The sequence below is a fragment of the Rhincodon typus genome, chromosome 38, assembly GCF_021869965.1.
Source record: "Rhincodon typus isolate 14 chromosome 38, sRhiTyp1.1, whole genome shotgun sequence".
Classification (NCBI taxonomy): Eukaryota; Metazoa; Chordata; class Chondrichthyes; order Orectolobiformes; family Rhincodontidae; genus Rhincodon; species Rhincodon typus.
In genome coordinates, this window is record NC_063369.1 from 6,401,127 (window position 1) to 6,423,063 (window position 21,937).

Here is a 21,937-nt window from a genome sequence, read left to right on the forward strand (position 1 = left end):
GTTCTTGAACAAGACTGAAAGTTTTCCTCGGTTCTCTTTTTAAGAATAAGTAGTGCAAGTATTAGAGGGAATTTTCGTATGTGTGTGTGTAGTTTGAAGAGGTGCCATAGTGCGGGGAAAGTTTCTCCGGGAGCAGCGGAACCTCGCTGCCTGGGAGTGGGATGCTGCCCGGGGCAGGTTGTGACGAGTGTCTGCCCCTCCTCTCTCTCTCTCTGTCTGTCCCAGTTTCCCCTCCTCTCTCTCTCTCCTCCCCTCCCACACCTCCTGCGCGGATGGATACAGCCCCTGGGTGTGCAGCTCAAGGACAGCCAGCGATGCTGAAGTTTTCAAAAAGTTTCTGCTGAAGTTTGGAGACGCGGGTTCGGGGTGGGGGGGATTGAACCGAGGATTGCGCCGAGACTTCGCCACCCCATCCCCCAAACCAGGCGTATTTTGTTCTTTTATTTTATTCCCCCTCCCACCTGATCTTTCCTATGATAATTCGGACTTTCTGGGCTGCACGTTTGAATGGATGTATAAGTTAATCGAGGGGAACTCCGAACTTTGAAACGGCGAGTAATGGGGGATTTAAAACTCTGGAATTTACTCTGGGGGCTCTGGCTGGCGGTTGAATGTGGAGGTATGGCTTGACTTTAAAGGAGGCACAAGGAGCGGCGCAATCCCCTGACTTGTAGGATGTTTGTAAAGAGTCAGAAAGTGTGGTTTTCTTTAAAAAAGTTAATTATGAACAGTGGTGGAATGTTATTTTCTATTGTCTGTTGTCTTTCTGTACGATGCAGAAGTTTCTCAGCTCGACTTGCCCTGTCTCTTCAACGCTCTCTAAGTCACTTAGTTTTATATGTTGAGGCAAATCCCAGCTCTAGGCTCTGGGGAGTTAATTCCATCGTTGCTTTGCCCAATGCGGTACATGTTACAGTGCACACACTCTTATCGCTGGTGAATGAAGTTGGGGGTTTAGAATAGAAAGGTTCCAGAGAAGTTTCTGTTGTTTGAAAGCTGCAATATCTCGCTGTAAACTTGCAGTCTCTGTGTTACAATGGATCATTTTTTTTTGTTGTTGCACAGTTCATTCGGCTTTTTGATCCCTATTCAGCCAAATCGCTCGCAGATTTTCTGCAGCAGTTTCTTCACGTCTGACGTGCCGAGTGAACGTTTTATTTTAAGGGTTTTTTTTAAAATTACCGAAACCAGGGCATCACGTTGTCTTGGCAGCTCAGATGTTCACGTGAAGAGATGTGCATCACGCTCGCTCGTTGTTACAGGGTGAAGGAGAATCTGGAGAGATTTCAGCAGCTGTTTCGTCATATGGTGTAAACATGACCACAGAAACATTAAGACTGAGAGACGATTATGTTTGCTGCCAGGAAGCCGTTTGATCCCAGCTCAGAGACGTGTGTTTCTTTTTAAATACTCCAGCCATGTGTGGGCAAACTGTAGTAAAATCTGAACAGGATCCTCCCGCTCTCCCCTTCTGGTTGTGAGGTTTCACCTGAAACTGTTTTCTCTCTCGCTGTCTGACTGGGAGAGATAGCAGTTTCCAAACTATGGACCTTCAAAGCTGTTGGGGAACAGCTTGCCATCCAGGGGCTGATACACCGAGTAATCCTTCACATCTCGGTATCCTTGGGAACCAGAATTGAACACACACACACAGCCCATGAATGATGGAATGGTCGAGAGGCGCCTAGTCTTTGTATGGGCCTGTGGAGGTTGGGGGGTTGCAATAGTCCACGAGGTCTGAAAACCAGCGGTGGAGCCCTCACAAAGAGCTTTGGGATCAGCAGCTAGTTTTGATTTAGATTAAACTCGACCTTGCAACATCATCGTCTGTCACCAAACATTATTCAGAGCGCTCTGACTCCCTCCATTGTTCAGCATTCCCCCCGAGGCAGGGGCTGAGCAGACAATTCGGTCTCGCAAGCAATCCTATTTTTGTTCATTGTTTTGTTTTTGCATCTCATCCATGACCTGAATCACTCCTTCAGTTAAAAAGGCAGTGTCCCTTTTCTAACTGTTGCCGAGAGGCTGTCTTGGACGATCAGGGTTCAAATGCAGCCCTTTTTGTTGTTGTTGAAGTTGCCCTTCAGTGAGGAACCTGACGCTTGAACTTGGTGTATGAGTCCTCTGTGAAACTCTGGCCCTGAATAACACTGCCTCCTCCAGCCCCTCTCCCTTTTCTATATTAACATGATGCTTTGTGTCTGTAGCTAGGGAAACCATTGATAGACCTGGTGTCTCCTGGCCATTGGACCCTACATGCATTGAACAAGCTGGAACTCCTGAGGAATTAAACTTCACGTTCCTCCAGATATCACTTAAGAATATAGGCATTGAGTAAGCATACCAATGATATGCTGTTCTCTCTGTCTGTAACATCCATCTGGATCCCTTCCACATCCCCATCTGGCCTCCTACATCTTGCTTCTTTCCCTCTACCATTGCTGACTATGCCTTCAGCTGCCTCAGCCCTAAGTTGTGACATTCAAGTCCCCCTAACCCCACCCAATAAACTCTGCACCTCTCCCTCTTCAGACTTTTCCTCCTTTTGACTACGTTTTGGGCCACTTCACCTACTTACCTCCTTTTGTCACTCTATTTTGGTTGGTTGTTGCTCTCATTAAAGGTGCTATGTCAATATAAGCTGTTACCAAAAACCAGAACTTAACATATTCAATCATTGAGAGCCCTTGCTTGTAGTGTACTAACATCATACAGATATCTTTCATTGCCTCTCTGAACCTGCCAGTGGACTGATAAATTAATTTATGCTTTTGACCCTCTGCCCTTCTCTCCCTATACATGAATATGCTGATAGAGTTAGCGCACAATCGAAGGGGATTTGAATGGAGGATGAAGACCAGCATAGACCAGTTGGACTGATTGGTCCATTTTTGCACTGTATCTTTTATTTGTAATTCAGTGTAATTGTTCTTCAGTGTGTATCATTATCCATGGTAAAGGGCTTGAAACACAGGAGATTGCGGAAATAAACAGTCTCCACCAACAATTACATCCCATACCATCTGAGATCTTTTTCATTCAGATACATCTATTGCATTCAACGGACTTTCGCAGGGAGAGTAAAGGGTATAACAGCCTTTGAGCTTGTTTCAGCCTTTCCCATTCACTTAATTCATGGCCGATCTGTTTTTGACTCCATTTACCTGTTTTGGTTCTATGTCCCCTACTATTCTTGGTCAAAGAAATATCAATCCGTTTCAGTTTTGAAATTTTCAGAGGGCCCTAGCCTTAACTGATCCTATCTGCCTTGAATTCTATTTCTTATTAATTATTTTTTGTATCTGACCTCTAAAATTTTGTAAATTCTGTACCTGGATCACTGAATCTATCTGTTCCTCCAATGTTCTTGGCTTCTCACCAATAGAAAAGACTAATTTATCTTTAAGTCCAAAGTAGCTGACCTCAGTTCCCCTTGTTAAAATCTGTTTACTTAATATATTAATGTCACTTCTCAAATTTCTATTTCCAACTACACTAATTACTGTGCCATTTAATTTGACTTCATTGGCTTTCTCACCCAAGCCATTGATAAACAGGACGGAAAGGATGAGACTCTGGTACAGATCCTTAGCTGCATCGTAAGGTCATAGTGTAGTATTAATCCCATTATTCCTCATCTCAGTTTCCTGGCTGCCAACTAATTGCCTAGCCATCTCAGTCACCTCTAGTTCAATGCACTTCTAATGTTGTTGACTTTTCAAGATTAACCTCACTTGCAATAATAAAAACCGTTCGACCAGTTAGAGGCAGTGTTTGGATCCATTGAAATTTGCCAATTTAATTTTTCCCAATTCTAGCTGCCTCTAATCTTGAAAACTGGAAGACACAAGTTGTTCATTGTCTTTCCCTTTGCATTCACTGAGGAACCCAGTCATTAATTTTTTAACTGTTCACTTGGACTGACACAGAAGTGTGAAGTGCTGCAGATTGGTAGGAAGAATGAAGCCAAGTAAGGTAGTAAAGGGCACGGGATGTGAGGGGATTTGGGAAGGGGGTGATGGTTATGTCCACAAGGGTTTGTAGATGGCAGGGCAAGTGGAGGAGGCTGCTTAAAAAGGGTTTGGTTTTATTAAAAGACTTGTAGTGCACAGAAGTGAAGAAGTTGTACTTGACTTATAAATCCCTGGTTAGGTTTAGCCGGAGTATTGTGTGCAATTCTGGGAAGCAGAATTTAGGAAAAATGTCAAGCCTTTGGAGAAAGTGTTGAGATTTTTAGAATGGTATGTGATCAAGTATGTAATGTTAAGCTGCTCAGTTGCTGATTCAAATTTGTATGCCTCAACAATTAAAATTAGTTGACAGTGGAGGTGAAAACAGAGTTGAAGTCTGATTTATACTTCACTCAAGTCCATACAGGCTCACTTCCAGCAACAATCGCTGGATCGTCATTAAGAGTAGCAATAATTTTGTTTTTTGCACTCAAATCCCCACCAAACAGTTAGTTTGTTTGCCTATATTATGGAATTAGTACAGTGCAGAAGGAGGCTACTCTATTTATTGTGTCTGTGCTGATTCTCCGAATGAACATTTCACTTCATGCTGTCACCTTCTTCCTGTAACCTACACATCCTTCCTTTTCAGGTAGCAATTTAATGCCCTTTTGAATGCCTTGATTGAACCTGCTTCTACCATACTGTCTCAGGCAGTGCATTCCAAACCTTACCCGTTCATTGCGTGAAAATTATTTTCTCTTTGCTTTTGCTTCTTTTACCAATCAATTTAACTTTGTGCCCAATCTTTTCATGAATGGGAACAATTTTTTTTTACTGCTTATCTGTCACCTTCAAGCCATCAAAATCCTGGATTGGTAGTGATGGGCAAGCACTGTCAGGTCCTTGCTCTGTAACTAATGACTGGGAGATTTGTGACACCATCCAAAGCATTCTCTCCAGCTGCCTGCTACAACTTACGGTTTAGTACATTCAGCTTCCTATCGTTCCTATGTTGTAATTTACTGATGCCAATCATATGCAAACATTTGAGCAGTATTTTCTAAACAGAAAGACAATAAATTTGATATTAAAATAAAATCATGTATTAAAGTACATCTTGGACCTAGTTTATTCCAGATGGATTAAGTAATTTGAAAAAATACTCAAATGAAATACAGAATCATACATATCCGTCTCCCCAAAATATTGCAATCCAACTAATTAAAATGTGTCCTTAACATGATGCTAATTATCTTAGAGTTGCCTATATCAGAAATTACAGATGCATCTACTGCTATCTTTTTTACAAGTCGTTCTCTGATTGTGGATGCTGCTGGCAAAGTTGCTTTTCGTTATCTTCCCATAGTTACCTTTGAGAAAGTGGTGGTTGGCTTTCATCTTTGTAGTCGTATATAGCTGAGTGACTTGTTAGGTTGAAGTAGTATAAAAATGAACCGTGTTTGTGTGAGACATTAGTTGTATATTAACCTGACTGGTTAAGGGTGAGAAGTTTCCATCCCGAAAGTACATTCGTGAACCAGTGGATTTTATCAATAATCCAGTGTTTTACTTATATTAGATTTCTAGATCCTTTCAACTGAATTCAAATCCTTAAATTACCACAGTGAAGTTTGTGTTCACATTTTCTGGGTTATGCATTCAGTACCATAACCACTATACTGCCACTCTGCAGGTATAACAATGGGTTTTCTGGTAGATTTGCGAGTTTGTATCTGACTAAGCTTGATGCTGGTGCTGTGGGAAGCATTTAACCTAACTTCGCAGTGAGATGAGAATCAGAATGATGCAAGAGAGAGGAAAAATAAAGTGCACAAAGCCAGAAACAGTACTAAAATAAAGAACAGTTAAGAAAAAAGAGTCATCGTAATAAATCTAAAAAAGGCTAAAGTGGGTTTGATGTGAATGTTAATGCATAAATGTGTAGCACTTGACAAACAAAGTTGGTGAGTTGCAGGCACAAGTGGCCACATGGTTTCCATTTGACATTGAGCATTTTATTCAAAATGTTGCTGAAATGGGAATATAGAATTACTATCTCAACATATTCAGGAATAAAAATGGGGTGGGGAGGCACGAAGAGAAAGAACAGGACAAGTGTCAGTATTGATCAAAGATACTGGCCCTCTTCTGGAGACTTGAGGGTTCAGAAACAGAATGTGTTTAGTTAGAGTCAAGAAGCAGAACAGGAGTTATTACACTGCTGGGTACATGCCAAAGACTGCCAAATAGTGGGAAGGAGATGCTTGAGAATATTTGGAAGCAAACATCAGAAGGATTTAAAATAATGTATAGTGATAATAATTGTAGACGTTAAATATTTTAGTGCAGGCTGGATTTTTTAAAAAATGGAGAGAGTAAGGAGGGGGTGGAATTCCTGGTCAATGTGCTAATTTATGTATCACTGAGTTTATGATGCAGGCCTTGTATAAATTAAACTAGAGATAAACACAACACGGAAGGAGGCTATTCAGCCCATTGTGCCTGTGCTGGCTGTTTCAAGGAGCAATCAAATTAGGCCCACTTCCTTATCCCTTCACCAAATCTGTGCAAATATTTCCTTTTCAAATATTTAACCAGTTTCCCTTTGGAAGTTACTATTGTACCTGTTTCCACTGCCCCAGTTCTCAAAAACTCCCTATGTTTTAAATACAAAGCAAATTCAAGATTGTGTTCAAGATATTAACAGGGAAAGTTAGGTTCGGTAAAGATTAATTATTTCCACTGGTTGCGGATTCTAGAGCTGGGGGACATTGCCTGAAAATTAGGGCCAGACCATTCAGGAGAAATATTGAGAAGCATTTCTACACATACAGGGTAATAGAGATTTAGAATTCTTTTCCACAAATGATAGTTAATGCTCAATTAGTTGTTAGTTTTAAATCTGAGATTGAGAAACTTTTGTTAAAATGTTAAAACTTTTGAGGAAAATGGGCCAGAGACAGGTATACGGAGTTAAGTAACAGATCAGGCATGATTTCATTGAATGGCAGAACAAGCTCGAGAGGTTGAAGGTCTACTTCTGATTCTGCACTCCTGTAAAATTCTTATTCACTTCTGGATCTTTTGCCAATTAATTTAAATGTGTGTCCTCTGGTTACCAACATTCTGCTATCATTAATAGTGTCTCCCTATTTAGACTTGTCAAAACGCTTCATGACATCCTTCATGCCTATATTAAAATAACCCCTTAACCTTCCATTGCAACGAGAGCAACCTGAAACTCTAGCATCTCTCCAACTAACTGAATTCCTATCTCCCTGGTATGATTTCCAAAAAATCTCTACACCCTCGTAACTCCTAGAAACTGGAGACCACACTCTATCTGGGGCCTTAGTTGCTGTTTTATAAAGAGCTAATGCAGTGAAAATCACCATAGTCCCAGAGGATGCTCTCTTATTCGAGAGAGACAAGTTGTAGTGCATTTAATTTGAGGGTCACCACATCTCAAATGAGGAATGAGGTTGTGAAAGCAGGCCCTTCATGATGACAACAGGAATTGAACCAATGCTGTTGGTGTCATTCTGCATCACAACCTGGCTAACTTTCCCCAAAGGTTTAGCTGTAACATCCTTGCTCTTTGTACTCTCTACCTCTTTGTTATTTAGCCAAGGATCCTGTATTAATTTTAAACAGCCTTCCTAACTTGCTACCTCATACAGAGCAAAAGAATAGTGATCCCAACATCTAGCTCAAGGGAGTAGCACTTTATACTTCTCTATCTGCTTTTATCTGTTTGTCAATTTTATACCTGCTCAACCATTACTCGCATGGACTTCAACATTACTAACACATTTTTTATCTACTGCTTCATTAAACACTGCTTCAAAGTCTACATGCCTAACATTTATCACACTTTTCTCATCATCATAGTCCTTTAATTCAACAAAGGATCAATCAATTTCGTTAAACATGGTCTGTCTTTAACAAATCAAGGTTGGCTTTAATTTATTAGTTCACAGTTTTCAGAGTGGTTACTGTTTTCTTTCTTGATTATATGTTGGTTCTGAAAGTTTTCCTACTCCCAGCATTATGCTGATTGACCTAATGTAGCTGCTGGATAATTGGAGCTTATAGCCAGAATCCCTGCTATCTCCATCGTTACTTACCTCAGTAATGTTGGATGCATCTCACGTGGACTGGTTGTCCTTTCTACTTTTGAGTGCTCCCAACCTTTTTATATCTTCTCTTTATATATATTTTTATAAGTTAGTCATTTCATCACTATCCTTTCCTGTACTGTGACATGGCACATCGTCTTTTTCTAGTGAAAAGCGATGCTCTATTTGCCTTAACATAATGATATTTTTAAAATTCCTAATCAGCTAATTACCTAATCCTAATTCCTCATTCTTCTTTTTACTAAGTTTTTTTTAAAATACCTGTGCTGTTTTGTTAATTGATGAGTTTCCCAACAGATGCACTCATGTGTGACCTTCCCAGTAGGTGTACTGTTGAGCGTATTGCTGAGTTTACGTATTTTTCCAGCACCCATCAAATAATAGAAAGATGATAGCAGAACAAATTTGTGTGTAAATTACTGAAATATACAAGAACTAAAGGGTATTGACACTGTGGGACTTCAGTTATCCTAATATAGTTTGATGAGCAGCTCCTGATGTGTAAATTAGAACTTTCTTGAGCTGCCTGTTTCTTGCTGGACAGTCATTTTATTCCATGACTACAGTGTGACAAGTGGAGCATGTTTCAGTGGGAAGAATCTGAGCATCATTCTGGTCTCAGGCTCAGAATAATCATGAAAAAAATGATAAAGAGCAGCAAAGTGTATAAGTACTTGACTTGAAAGTTCAGTGAGTTGAAAAACAATCTAGCCCAAAGTGCAATAAAAACAACAGTTAGAATTGAAAGTCAGAGGCCTTCAGGGAATAGATAGTTCAGATACAAAATGAAAAGGGGAGCATCCAAAGCCAGCCTTCCAGGATGACAAAAGATATAGAAACTAAAATGAGACAAGGACAATAATTACAAGAAACTTATGACAAACGTAATGTTCCATATAAGGAGAGAACCAAGCTGAATATGAGGGTATTGTTTTGAAAGTAGCAAAGTTAAAACCTAAAGATTGAAGCAATAGTAATTATGTGGTTATAAAGTTGATAAAAGGGCATTAGCATTAGTAATGAACTGTTGTTTTTCAGACTAAAGAGAAGCATACAATGGTGTACCCCCAGATTCCATATTAGGATTCCTGCTTTCTTGATATTTATTAATAATCTGGACTTGTGCATACAGGGTAGAATTTTGAAGTTTATAGTTGCAACATAGTGTAGCTTGGAAATGTAGTAAGTAATGTGGAGGATATTATTCCCATACTTTCAGAGGCCATAGACAAAGGTCAGTTGGGAGTTAGTGCCAATGTCACTAAACTAATAATCCAGTAGGCCCAGACTAATGTCCACAGCAGCTGCTGGAATTAAGTTCAGTTATTAAATAAAATTCTTCTGCCATCTCACTTGAGATCACCACAATGGTGGGGATTACCCTTCTCCATCTCCTCCTGTCAGGCATCCATTCCTCTTTCAATCCCACTGCCTTTAAGTCAGTCACCATTGCATTGAGTTTTGAGTCCAGTAGCTTCTTCAAAACAGACCCTTTCTGTTTTTGTTTCAGATTTACAGCACCCACAGTTCTTTGAGTTAAAAAAGCAAGGAGGTTATGTTAAATGTTGGTAAATTACCAGTTAGGTATCAGCTGGAGAGCACTGTGATCAGTTCTGGACTTTGCACTTTAAGAATGACCATTACCTTAGACATGGGTTTATTTGTATGATACTAAGGATGAGCCATTTCACTTTCATGGAGACTGCTGAGGACTGAGGATAAAACTAAAACGTTGTGGTTGCTGGAATCTGAAATAAAAACAGAAAATGCTGGTGAAACTTAGCAGACCTGACAGCGTCTGTGGCGCGAGAAACAGATTTGACATTTTGAAGTTTAGATCGCATGGAATACAGGGGGAGCGAGTCACTTGGATACAGAACTGGCTCAAAGGTAGAAGACAGAAGGTGGTGGTGGAGGGTTGCTTTTCAAACTGGAGACCTGTGACCAGCGGTGTGCCACAAGGATCGGTGCTGGGTCCATTGCTTTTTGTCATTTATTTAAATGATTTGGATGTGAATATAGCAGGCATGGTTAGTAAGTTTGCAGATAGCACCAAAATAGATGGTGTAGTGGACAGTGAAGAAGATTATCTCAGAGTACAATAGGACCTTGATCAGATGGGCCAATGTGCCGAGGAGTGGCGGATGGAGTTTAATTTAGGTAAATGTAAGGTGTTGCATTTTGGCAAGGCAAACCAGGGCAGAACTTATACACTCATGGAGTGTTGCCGAACAAAGAGTCCTAGGGGAGCAGGTGCATATTTCCTTTAAAGTAGAGTCACAGGTAGACAGGGTGGTGATGAAGGTGTTGACATGCTTGCCTTCACTGGTCAGCACATTAAGTGTAGGAGTTGGGACATCATGTTGTGGCTGTACAGAACACTTTTAGAATACTGCATACAATTCTGGTCATCTTTTATAAGAAGGATGTTGTTAAACTTGAGAGGGTGCAGAAAAGATTTACAAGAATATTGGTGGGACTGGACGGTTTGTGTTATAAGGAGAGGCTGAATAGGCTAGGACTTTTTTCCCTGGAGTGTTGGAGGCTGAGTGATGACCTTATAGTGTTTCATAAAATCATGAGGGGCATGGATAGGGTAAATAGCCAAGGTCTTGTTCCCAGGGAAGGGGAGTCCAAAACTAGAGGGCATAGGTTAAAGGTGATAGGGGAGAGATTTAAAAGAGACCTTAGGGGCAACCTTTTTCACACAGAGGGTAGTACATGTATGGAACGAGCTGCCAGAGAAAGTAGTGGGGATGGGTACAATTACAACATTTAAAAGGCATCTGGATGGGTGTATGAATAGAAAGGACTTAGAAGGATATAGGCCAAATGCTGGCAAATGGGACTAGGTCAGATTGGGATGTCTGGTCGGCGCAGACAAATTGGACCGAAGGGTCTGTTTCCATGCTGTATGGCTCTATGATTCTGTGATACGAGAATGCTTGATAACATTTCTTGAATTATGAAGTGTTTCAAGAGAGTAAATAACAAGGAACATATTCCAGTGGCAAAAGGGCCAGTAAGCAGAATACACAGGTTTATGGTAACATAAGGAAAAAAAATAGTGCATTGTGATTTGGAATGCATTGCTTGAAAGGACAGTGGAAGCAAGTCCTTTAGTAACTTTCAAAAGAAATTAGAATCTGTTTGAAGGGTAAAGATGCACAGAGCTGTGGGAAAGAGTAGGACCATTTGGGTCGCTTTGCTAAAAACAAGCCCAGTAGCCTCCTGCACTGCTGCAGTAAGCTATGTTTCCGTGTTTTTTTTGGATACCTTTAGTTATGTATAAATTACCTGGACTCAAGTTTAGGGAGCACTGCTGTCAAGTTTGAAAATGATACATAAGTTGGTAACAATGTAAATAGTGTAAGGGAGTGCCATGCTTCAAAAGGTCACAGACTGGTGAAATGGGCAGACACATGGCAGATGCAGTTGAATGCAGATGAGTGTTGGGGCGAATGACACAGAGCGACAATATCATCTAAATGCCATTATTTTTGGAAGTCTGAGCAGAGGGAATTAGAATCATTGAATTGTACAATATAGAAGAATGAGGAGGGGATATTTTCAAAGCTTTGAAGATAGCAAGGCAAATTGATAGCTGGTTAAGAAAGTTTATGGGACTTTTGTTCGGTAAATTAGGGTATTGTGTATAAACACGATGAAGTCGTGCTAAATATTGATGAGTTACTAGTTAGGCATCAGGTGGTTTATCATGTATAGTGTGGACACCACACTAAGAAGAATGTCAGACCTAGAAGAGGGTACAGTGAAACTTTATTAGAATAATTGCAGGAATTAGAGAGTTCAGTTATGTGGAGGAAACAGCATTTGTTTTCTTTTATAATAGAGAGGTTTAAGCGGAGAAAGAAGTACATAATTGAGCAAATAAGGAGAAACTATTCCTTTTAGGTACTGAGTCAGTAACTGGGGGGACCGATAGCTTTTAAATAATTTGACAACAGACTAGAAATGAAACAAGGATAGATTTCCTCATACACAAGTTCTTAGATCTTAAAGGATGGTGGAATCAGATTCTTTTGTAACTTTCAAAAGGCATTTGGATATGTACCTGACAAGGACAAATTTGCAAGGCTAGGAAGCGAAAGTGTGGAATGTGGGACTATATTTGACAGGACTTTGAAAAAGCTGGCATGGCTTGAAGTGCCGAACGACCTCCTTTTGTGCTGTAAAATTCCAAGGGTCTGTGAGCTGGTATTGTACAAGCCAGTTCCTTGGCAGAAAGGCTGGTGAGTTTCTCTTGCATGAGGTTTCAGGCAGATGTAATGGAGATTTGTGGTTTCTGTTGAAATAGGTAGAGTCAAGTGGGTGACTATTCCCTACATACTCTGAATCTGCAAGTTGTCATATTTTCTCATGAACTATTTTTTGGAATGGAATTCACATGAGGAGTTGATATGATTTAAAAATTAATCAATGTTTTACCTATCTATGCATGAATATAACTTGTCTGCATTTAATTCTCTCTGTCTTCATGTTATTTTTCTCTGACTCCCCCTCTCTGAGTAATTAAATGCCTCTCTCACGCTCTCTATTTTACAGAGTCTTAAGAGTTGACTAGGTTATTTCTAAGGTTAGATTATTTTTTGGATGATTGGATGCTAGTCATTGAGCACGGTGATCAGCACGGCTTGAAATTCAGTTGACCTTTTACTTAATATGTTTAATAGCTGTGTTTTAAAAATATAAATTTCATTACTTACAGCCATTGCAATGTCATTTAAATGTTAGGATGAAATACCTCTCTTCAGACAACAGCTGTTTTTTGTATGAAACCCTGTCAGCTCTTTTAAGTGGACATAAAAGATCCCACGGCTCTAACCACAGGAGAGCATGGAAGCTTTCCAGGGTGTACTGACCATTATATTTATTCTTCAGCCAGCATAACTTTTATATTAAAAAATGTATTATCTGACCAGTGTTGTTGTGAGATTTAGCTATGCACAAATTGCCTGTTCTTTTTCATGCATAACAGTGGCAACTTTTACTTCACTGGATGCAAAGTGTTTTGGGATGTTTGTTCGCTCTTTTGTTCGTTACTTTTTTTTTCAAAAAAAAAAGACCCACGAATCATCCTTGCTTTCTCTCCCTTGCAGCTCTGCAGTGTCGGGATAACCACCGTCCTTGTGAGAATAATGGACGCTGCATCAAGAGCCCGCATGGAGATGCATCTTGCCTGTAAGTTGCTCCTTTGACTGGAAACTATTGGATTTGGGTGAATTATAACTGACTTCTGTCAGTGTGCTGTTCAGTGCCCAGGTTGCCCATGAGCATTGCCCCAGGGCTCCATTCCCAGTGCAATTCATGAGCTCTCTGAGCTGTTCTTGTAATTCGTGGGAAAGCAGTTTCTCCTGAATTCTTTATTGGATTTATTAGTAACCGTCTTATATTTCCCTGGTTTTGGACTCAATCCATAACTAGAAGCAGTGGCCCTATACAGTCAGACAAAGCAATTTTCATTAGTGTCAAGTGATGTCAGTTGATTCCAACCTTTTAGTAGCTGCCAATTGATAGGATTAACGCTTAGAAAAAATGAAAACCATGGAAAATGCCCTCCCCGAAATTATTCTTTCTGTTGAAGTTCGTGTCATTGAAATAATTTTCAGAAGTATTATATGAGCAAAAATGTATTTGGCCATTTGTCTCAGCCTCTGTGCGTCACAGCTATGTGCAATCACTTTAAAAAGAATTCTTCACAGCTCCTCTGGTCCTGTAGGTCAATTTGTTACCCAGTGAGGAACTCAGCTGTGAAGAATAGGAAGGTGTGAAGTTTATGATCCCTGTTTGATACTCCTTTGAACTGTGCCACCATTTGTGTACAAGTCTCAAACTTGGGGCTGTAAATATTGTTCTTTCTTCTTTATTTCTCTTTCCACACCGAGTGCTGCAGACCAGTGAGGCAGACAGCATCCATACTTGTGTCTGTTTTCATGTCTAGTTTTTCCTAGAACAGGTCACTAACCTGTTGCCAGAGGCTGTATGTAGCTTGACGGGTACCACTCGACATCAAGCACAGCTGACCAGGAGACACTCTCACTCTATAATCACTGCCATGGGCATATTGGAAAGGTTTACATGTTGATAATTGACCTCTTGGCTACATCATGAATGCGCCTTCATAAAGTCCCTCCAGTGTGGAAGCAGGCCATTCAGCCCATCGAGTCCATACCAACCCTCTGAAGAGCATCCCACCCAGACGCACCCCCTACCCTATCCCTGTAACCCTGCATTCCCCATAGCTAATCTGCATAGCATGCACATCTTTGAACACTATGGGCAATTTATCATGGCCAGTCCACCTAACCTGCACATGTTTGGACTGTGGGAAGAATCCAGAGCACCCGGAGGAAACCCGCACAGATGTGGGCAGAGCGTGCAAACTCCACACAGACAGTTGCCTGGCAGTGGAATCAAACCCGGGTCCCTGGCATTGTGAGGCAACAGTGCTAACCACTGAGCCACCGTGCCACCTTCTGTGGTCGGTAGAGTGGGACTTTAACCCAAAGCACTTGGCTCAAAGACAGAGATGTTACTTGATGCAGCTGAAGACCTTGGGCCTCCCCATAAATGTTAAACAGTCATAAATAAATCCAATAAGGAATTCGGGAGAAATTTCCTGACCCAGAGAGTGGTTATAACATAGAATTCAGTACCACAGGGAATTGTTGTGGCAAATGACATTGATGGATATAAGGGGAGACTAAGTAACTTACATGGCCTTCATGTTTGCTGTGTGGCAGCAGTGACATTTCAAAAACTGCACTGTGGTTGCAAAAGGTTTGTTTGATACTGCTTCCATGAAGTACCTTGCGATGTTTTAAAATGGCATAGGTACCATATACACCATTGTTAGAAAGCTTTGGGATTTCCAGAGGGTCATGGAAGATGAAAATAAATGCAATTATTTCTATCTGCTCTGCCAAGTGAATCTAACATGATGAGTGTTTGGGGAAGATTATTCCTGATCATTTCAAGAAATACAGAGTACTGGGCTAATGGTAAGATTCTTGGTAGTGTGGATGAGCAGAAAGATCTCGGTGTCCATGTGCATAGATCACTGAAAGTTGCCACCCAGGTTGATAGCGTTGTTAAGAGGGCGTACAGTATGTTAGGTTTTATTGGTAGAGGGATTGAGTTTCGGAGCCATGAGGTCATGTTGCAGCTGTACAAAACTCTGGTGCGGCCGCACTTGGAGTATTGCGTACAGTTCTGGTCACCGCATTATAGGAAGGATGTGGAAGCATTGGAAAGGGTGCAGAGGAGATTTACCAGGATGTTGCCTGGTATGGAGGGAAGGTCTTATGAGGAAAGGCTGAGGGACTTGAGGCTGTTTTTGTTAGAGAGAAGAAGGTTAAGAGGTGACTTGATAGAGACATACAAGATGATCAGAGGATTAGATAGGGTGGACAGTGGGAGCCTTTTTCCTCGGATGGTGATGGCTAGCACGAGGGGACATAGCTTTAAATTGAGGGGTGATAGATATAGGACAGATGTCAGAGGTAGGTTCTTTACTCAGAGAGTAGTAAGGGCGTGGAATGCCCTGCCTGCAAAAATAGTAGACTCGCCCACTTTAAGGGCATTTAAATGGTCATTGGATAAACATATGGATGATAATGGAATAGTTTAGGTTAGATGGGCTTCAGATTGGTTTCACAGGTCGGCGCAACATCGAGGGCCGAAGGGCCTGTACTGCACTGTAATGTTCTATGTTCTATGTTCTATGTTCATCTGCAATACAGTAATTATCAGGAGGCAGCAGAATCATGTTAATTTAAAAATGTTCGGTCACTGAGCTATCATTGGTTTAAGATGCAAAGCGGCTTATTTCATTAGCAGTTTGTCTTTGCCTGGATGGTGCAAAACCTAAGCTTTGTTGTTCTAATCTCAGAATTTAAAGAAGCTTACTCATTACAGTTAGCTTCAATAGTGGAATGGCTAATACTGTGGTTCTGCTGCTGTTGCTTTAACTAATGTTCTTGAAAAATGTTTGTCCATTGAACAAAAAAAATTGAGCCAGATATCACTGTATAGTTTTAGCAGCTGTTGACATGGTCTAATTTTGTAGACCGTGATAGGGAGATCCTGTAACCTCAACTTTGGGACAGATGCTGCCAAGCTTGAGGGAAGCCCCGTAGTTGAAAACATGATTATAGTTAGACAACTGATGTAACGTAGATTTCCTGCTCATTAGCTATGAACAGTCTTCAAATCTAGCCTTCGGGACTCCATAAATGTTTAGTGTTAAAAGATCAGTGCTTAAAAAGTATGTTTTGGCCAAGTTGCAATTTCAGTGCCGTGAACGATTTTCTGCATGCATTAGCAAATTCTTACTAATGCATGAGAGTTAAAATATAAGACATACTTTGTTGAAGGAACATATGACATTGAGTGAATGCTGGGATGCGTAGTGTTACCAGAATATATGATGGTATCTAGTGTGTTGAATGAATTCTGGGGCGAGTTATCATTGGACTGCATGACAGTATTCAGTGCGTTAAATGAATATCAACACAAATTGCTAGTCGAGGGCAAGTCTTTGAAATGTTCATAGCCAACTGAATTTTTGGCCTTGGGAAATGGGGGTAAAGTTGGCAATGAATAGCTTTTGTAGACCTATAGATGCCATTGGGAAATTGGCATGAAAGCTGAGGGCTTCTTGCAAGTAATCTGCAAATGTGAACATTTGAGCCGCCTGTCACTGGCACACTGTTTGAATCCTGCCAAACTTTTAAACAGGCAGCATAACTGGATTCCGAGGATCGGGGAGTAGGCTGTGTCAGAAATCTACTCTTTCTGTCACTGGTAATTTGGCATCTGTCCCATTCCATAAATGTAAAGCTCTCTGTCATCTAGGTGGGATTGCTGTTGTGCGATTGTGGTAGAAGGTGGTAATATGCACAGCAAAAAGACCAGAACAACATTGGGCATTCGACACAACCAGTGGGGTCACAGAATCTCTTTGGCTGAAGTCTTTAACATTCACAAGTGCTTCTTTGTACCAGACTATGGGTTTGGCATCAAGAATTGTGTCAAGTAATGGAGGAGGGGTGGGGAGACCTCCGAAAGTAACAGATTCCAGCTTCTCGCTGAGAAAGTGGCACTGTGAATCCAATGTCATGCAAAGCTATGGAAGCCTGACAAGAGTTGGTACATCATGGTATAGTATTTGACAAAGGTTGCTGATAGACTGGCACAACTGCGCACATGTTCAGCCACACATTCGAACCCTTGTGTTGTGCTCAGTGACTTTCAGTTCGTAAAAGAAATAGTATTCATGGCATTTGTAGCTGCAACGCCCCACCATTGGCAGCCGTCTCTCCAGCTGCCTGAGCCCTAAGCTCCGAAATTCCATCATTAATCCCCTCCACCTCGCCTGCTTTAAGATGTTACTTGACCTTTACCAAGTTGTTGGTCATTTTGTGTTTTAGTGTCAAAGTTTAATGTCTTGTGGTCTTGAAAGGTGCTATATAAATTCAGGTTTTATCTTTCTGCCAGCATTGCAGATCTAATCTTCGATATAATGCTACCACATTGACAAATGCACAGTATCTCTATTAGGGGGAGGCAATGGCCTAGTGGTGTTATTGCTGAACTGTTAATCTAGAGACTCGGATAATGTTCTGGTGGACCTAGGTTCAAATCCTGCCACAGCAGATGGTGGAATTTGAAAACAATAAATATCTGAAATTAAAGAGTCAAATAATGACAATGAATCTGTTGTCAATTGCCAGGGAAAACCCATTTGGTTCGCTAATACCCTTTAGAGAAGGAAACTGCTGTCCTTATGTGGTTTGGCCTAGATGTGACTTCAGACCCGCAATGTGGTTGACTCTTAACTGCCCTCTGGGCAATTAGGAATGGGCAATATATGCTGCCCTAGCCAGCAATGCCCTCATCCTGCGAATGAATAAAGCAGAAAAACAATCTCTGACCTTCTCATGGGGACTGCCACTCCTATCCTTTGTGAAAATCATGTTTAGGATAAATAATCTGTAACAATACCCGTAGCACCAACATTCTACAAGTAAAGGTCTTTTTGCTCTTCACAATCGATGTGGGCCTTTGGCCACAGTGCATCGCTGAGAAACAGTGGCCTCCATTTCCATACACTTTTCGGCTGGGCAGGATTCGAATAAAGAACCCATCATGTCAATTTAAAAACTTTAATAAGGTGTAATACAAGTTGAACTGTGCTATAATTCCCAATGATAAGATCAAACACAGTGTGGGCTTGGCAGTGTTTGTAAATGTATGCTATGAAGAGACATGAAGGGCCTGCGATCCTTGTGACTGATTAAGAGACCTGAACCAGAGTGTATTTTGAATCTTGTGTTCAGATAAATTGACAGGCATGCAGAGCAGGTGAAATCCATTTGTTCTGGGTCTGTGCTGGAATTTATAGGTGGATGGGACAAAGTCAGGAGCTCAGGATTATGTGGGAAGGAGATCATGTGCCATGATAGTGTCTTTACCCCTGAATCAGGAGACCAAATCCAACCTACTCCAGAGGTGTGTAATAACGGCTCTGAACAGATTGACTAGAAAATTACGAATTTGTTAGGATTACACAATCATTATCTCATTGTGCTTGATAACTGTTATTTTAATTGGTAACATGGGTGATATGGTGGTGATAAAGAAACAGAGGACAGCAATAGTATGTCTGATTGGGGAAAAGGAGACTGTGGGGAAAGTGCTGTTGTGTTTCTCTTAACCTTTTTGTTTCAGTGGGCAGGACTTTTCAAATTAAGAGTGTTTCATGCCTATTGTCTGAAGAGTCTATGTGGAAAGGGTCACCTGGCTGTCCTGTAGCCGTTTTTGGCTTGAGATGAGTTTACCACTCTTCAGCTGTCTCCAGGCTGCTGGCCAATTTGCTTGCTTGGAATATCTGTAGTCCTAGCATTGCTAGTGGCTGCAGTGGCCAGAGCTGGGACTAGTAGCAGCCCCCAGATTCTAAATCCAGAATCTACAACCATGTAAGGGTAGAGCAGGGCAAGAAGGTAAAGCCCACTGGGGGAAGGGACAATTGGCTGGCAGTCTTGATGGAGAGCCTGGTAGTGGGTTGGGTGGAGGTTTTAAGATGGTCAGTTTATGTGGAAAGAACCAATCTGGGCCTCAGCTTCCCCATCTCAAATTGTAGGCAGGTTGGGAAGGGGTGGGGGGGCTCTGGGTGGTCACCTGGGGAATTTTACAGCCCTCCAACCCACCTACCCACAAACCTGCCATAAAAATGTAGCTAACAGCTCCTTGTGAGTTTTTCAGTCTCACCCCTATCTGTCTGGCTGCAGATATTTAATAATCCTTTTTTTTTAAGTCTTCCATGTGATGCTCACCCAAATGACTAGCAGATAGAAATACTTTTCATCCATATTTGATGTTTCATTATCACATGGTTGATGAAAGATTTGGATACAGGTATCCCTTGATTTCTGTGGACATTTAGTCTTTGCATGAACGCTGTGAGGGTACCATGCTGAGCTGAGATCATAGAGAGAGGAAAACATAGCAGGAGGGGAGAGGCTATGCCTTAAATCTAGTCCAGTGGAAATCTGTATTGGGGCAGTCTGTAAGGTCTCCTTGTGTAATTGAGAGATGATAGTGTTGAGATGAAATACAAGAGAAGTCTATTGTACACATTCACACTCCAGTACCCCCATGTTAGCCATGGGCCTTCAGCAGCCTGGCTCTAGAATTAATTCCCTTCTTAGTCTACCATCTCTTTGTACCTTTCCCACTTCAAGACATAAAAATGTTAGCAATAGGCACAGGAGCTATTTGGCTCTTTTGAGCCTGCTCCATTCAGTACAATCAAGGCTGACCTTCTAGCTCAACTTCCCCTTCCTACGTTTTTTTCCACATTCCGTGATTGCCAAAGAGGACGGTCCTTAAAACGTGTCTTTTTTGGCTTTTGATCCACCACGTGAAAATCTCCAAAAGCAAACACCAGTGCTGGATTTAGGACTGAGCAGCTCTGTGGGTGTCAGTATCTCCCATGTGGCTGGTTTGCAACCTAATGTTTAACGAATGAACTGTGTTCTGCAGGTTTTATCTGATTATGCTCCTGTGAAGCCCTTGGCCTGTTTTACTGCATGAAAGGTGCAATGTAAATGCACATTTTTGATACATGGAATTATGATGGTGTAGAAGGAGATCTTTCGGTCCATCATGACTTTGTCAGCTGTATCTAGTCCAGCTGTATTACTGGGTGCCAATCTCCTGCCTTTTCTCCATAACCCTGCACACCACTACTGTCCGAAAAAACCATCCAATGCCCTCTCAGATGCCTCAGTTGACCCTGCTTCCATTTGGAAATCTGGAAAATAAGTTTGATTCAAATATTAATTGATGTTTGAGGCCAAAAAACCTGAATAGCCAGAATTAGGGAAGCGCACAGCAGGAATGATTCTACAGGCAATTTGTAACCTTAATCCTAAGGAAAGCGGAGACATTTGACTCAGGATTCCTGTATCAGATATACTAAATTGTAACATAGTGGTAATCAGTCTGCTGTCCTTAAGTGATACTAATTGGTTTTAGTAATCTTCATCTGAATCTGTTGTAAAGTTCCACACCTAACCGCAAATGTTTAAAGTTTACCTTTTGGATTCAGGGTTAAATTAATACACTGTCTGCTTTTCCAGTTTGATGTTTTATAAAAATATCTCAAGCCCTATTTCACAAAACTGCAATTACTCCCAGGCTTATTTATTCCTCATTCACCTTTATTCAGACAGAATAATCTGGTTGTTATCATGTTACTGTTTGTGAAAGCATGCTGTGTGCAATTTGCTGCTGTGTTTCCTATATTACAACAGTTCAAAAATACTTAATTTGTGAAGCATAATGGGGATGTCCTTGTGTTTATGAAACACGCCATAGAAATGCCAAATCTTTCTTTCTCCTTGAAACATGTTAATATCAAAGCTTAGGTGGCAAGCTGGCCATGTGAGAGAAGTTCAGGGCCCCAGAGGGTTGTTCAGTCCTGATTCTTGCCTTGGTGTTTACAGATGGCAGAGGCTGTTGGCTTCTTGTGTTCACAGTGCCGCTGGTAGCTGGCGTGGCTATTGTATGGGAGCAGCAGAGCGGAACGGAGGTCAGCACCAATAACAAAACATGCAAATCATGGTTTCAGTCTGCACCAAAAAAAAACAATACTCAATCAATCCTCCCCTCTCCTCTCCCATAGGCACTGGCTCCTTCAGTGGAGACAGTTCCCATTTTGAACAGCATTTCGTAACTTTAAGAATGCATGTTAGTCATGTGGCAAAGATTTTTTTTTAGAAAGGCAAATGTTGTTACTTTTCTTTTGTTGCAATGGGAAGGCCAAGTATGGTATTTATTGGATTGTAACTGGACTAACCACTCTATGTCACCCAAGTGAGTGCTCACCAATTAATAATAGCAAAGCAACCAGACACATGATAGGCTTGCCTATCTGCTGAGAGCACAGAGAATGTAACGTGCCTGTGTAACTCTGTAAGTGTAAGAGCTGGAGAGAAAGAGAGACAAAGAGAATCAGGTTGGTTTACCGTTTTTAACAAGAGGGATGAATATGACTGTCCCATTGTAATACCTTTCAGTAAGTAATACCTGAGTGCTTTCAGAATCTACCCGCTGAAGAATAAAATTGGTTAATATGTTCATTCTGATTTAACAGCAAGGAATGCTAATGGTAGAGCAGGGCCCTGTGATACAGGGTGGCACTGGGTGAAGGCCCTGTGACACAGGGTGGTACAGGGTGGGTGAGGGTCCTGTGACACACCGCGTTACAGCACGGGTGAGGGCCCTGTGTCACGGAGCGGTACAGGGCGGGTGAGGGCC

General features: G+C 41.3%; 1 protein-coding gene across 1 annotated transcript in view; it reads left to right on the top strand.

Moving 5' to 3' along the window:
• The first annotated feature begins 230 nt into the window (after window positions 1-230).
• notch3 (notch receptor 3) overlaps window positions 231-21,937 on the top strand; it is a 141,377-nt gene continuing 119,670 nt past the window's right edge. Inside the window, exons 1-2 of the mRNA XM_048617806.1 lie at window positions 231-619; window positions 13,213-13,294. Coding sequence (XP_048473763.1) covers window positions 559-619; window positions 13,213-13,294 — 143 coding nt within the window. The 5' untranslated portion in view covers window positions 231-558. The remainder of the gene's footprint in view (window positions 620-13,212; window positions 13,295-21,937) is intronic.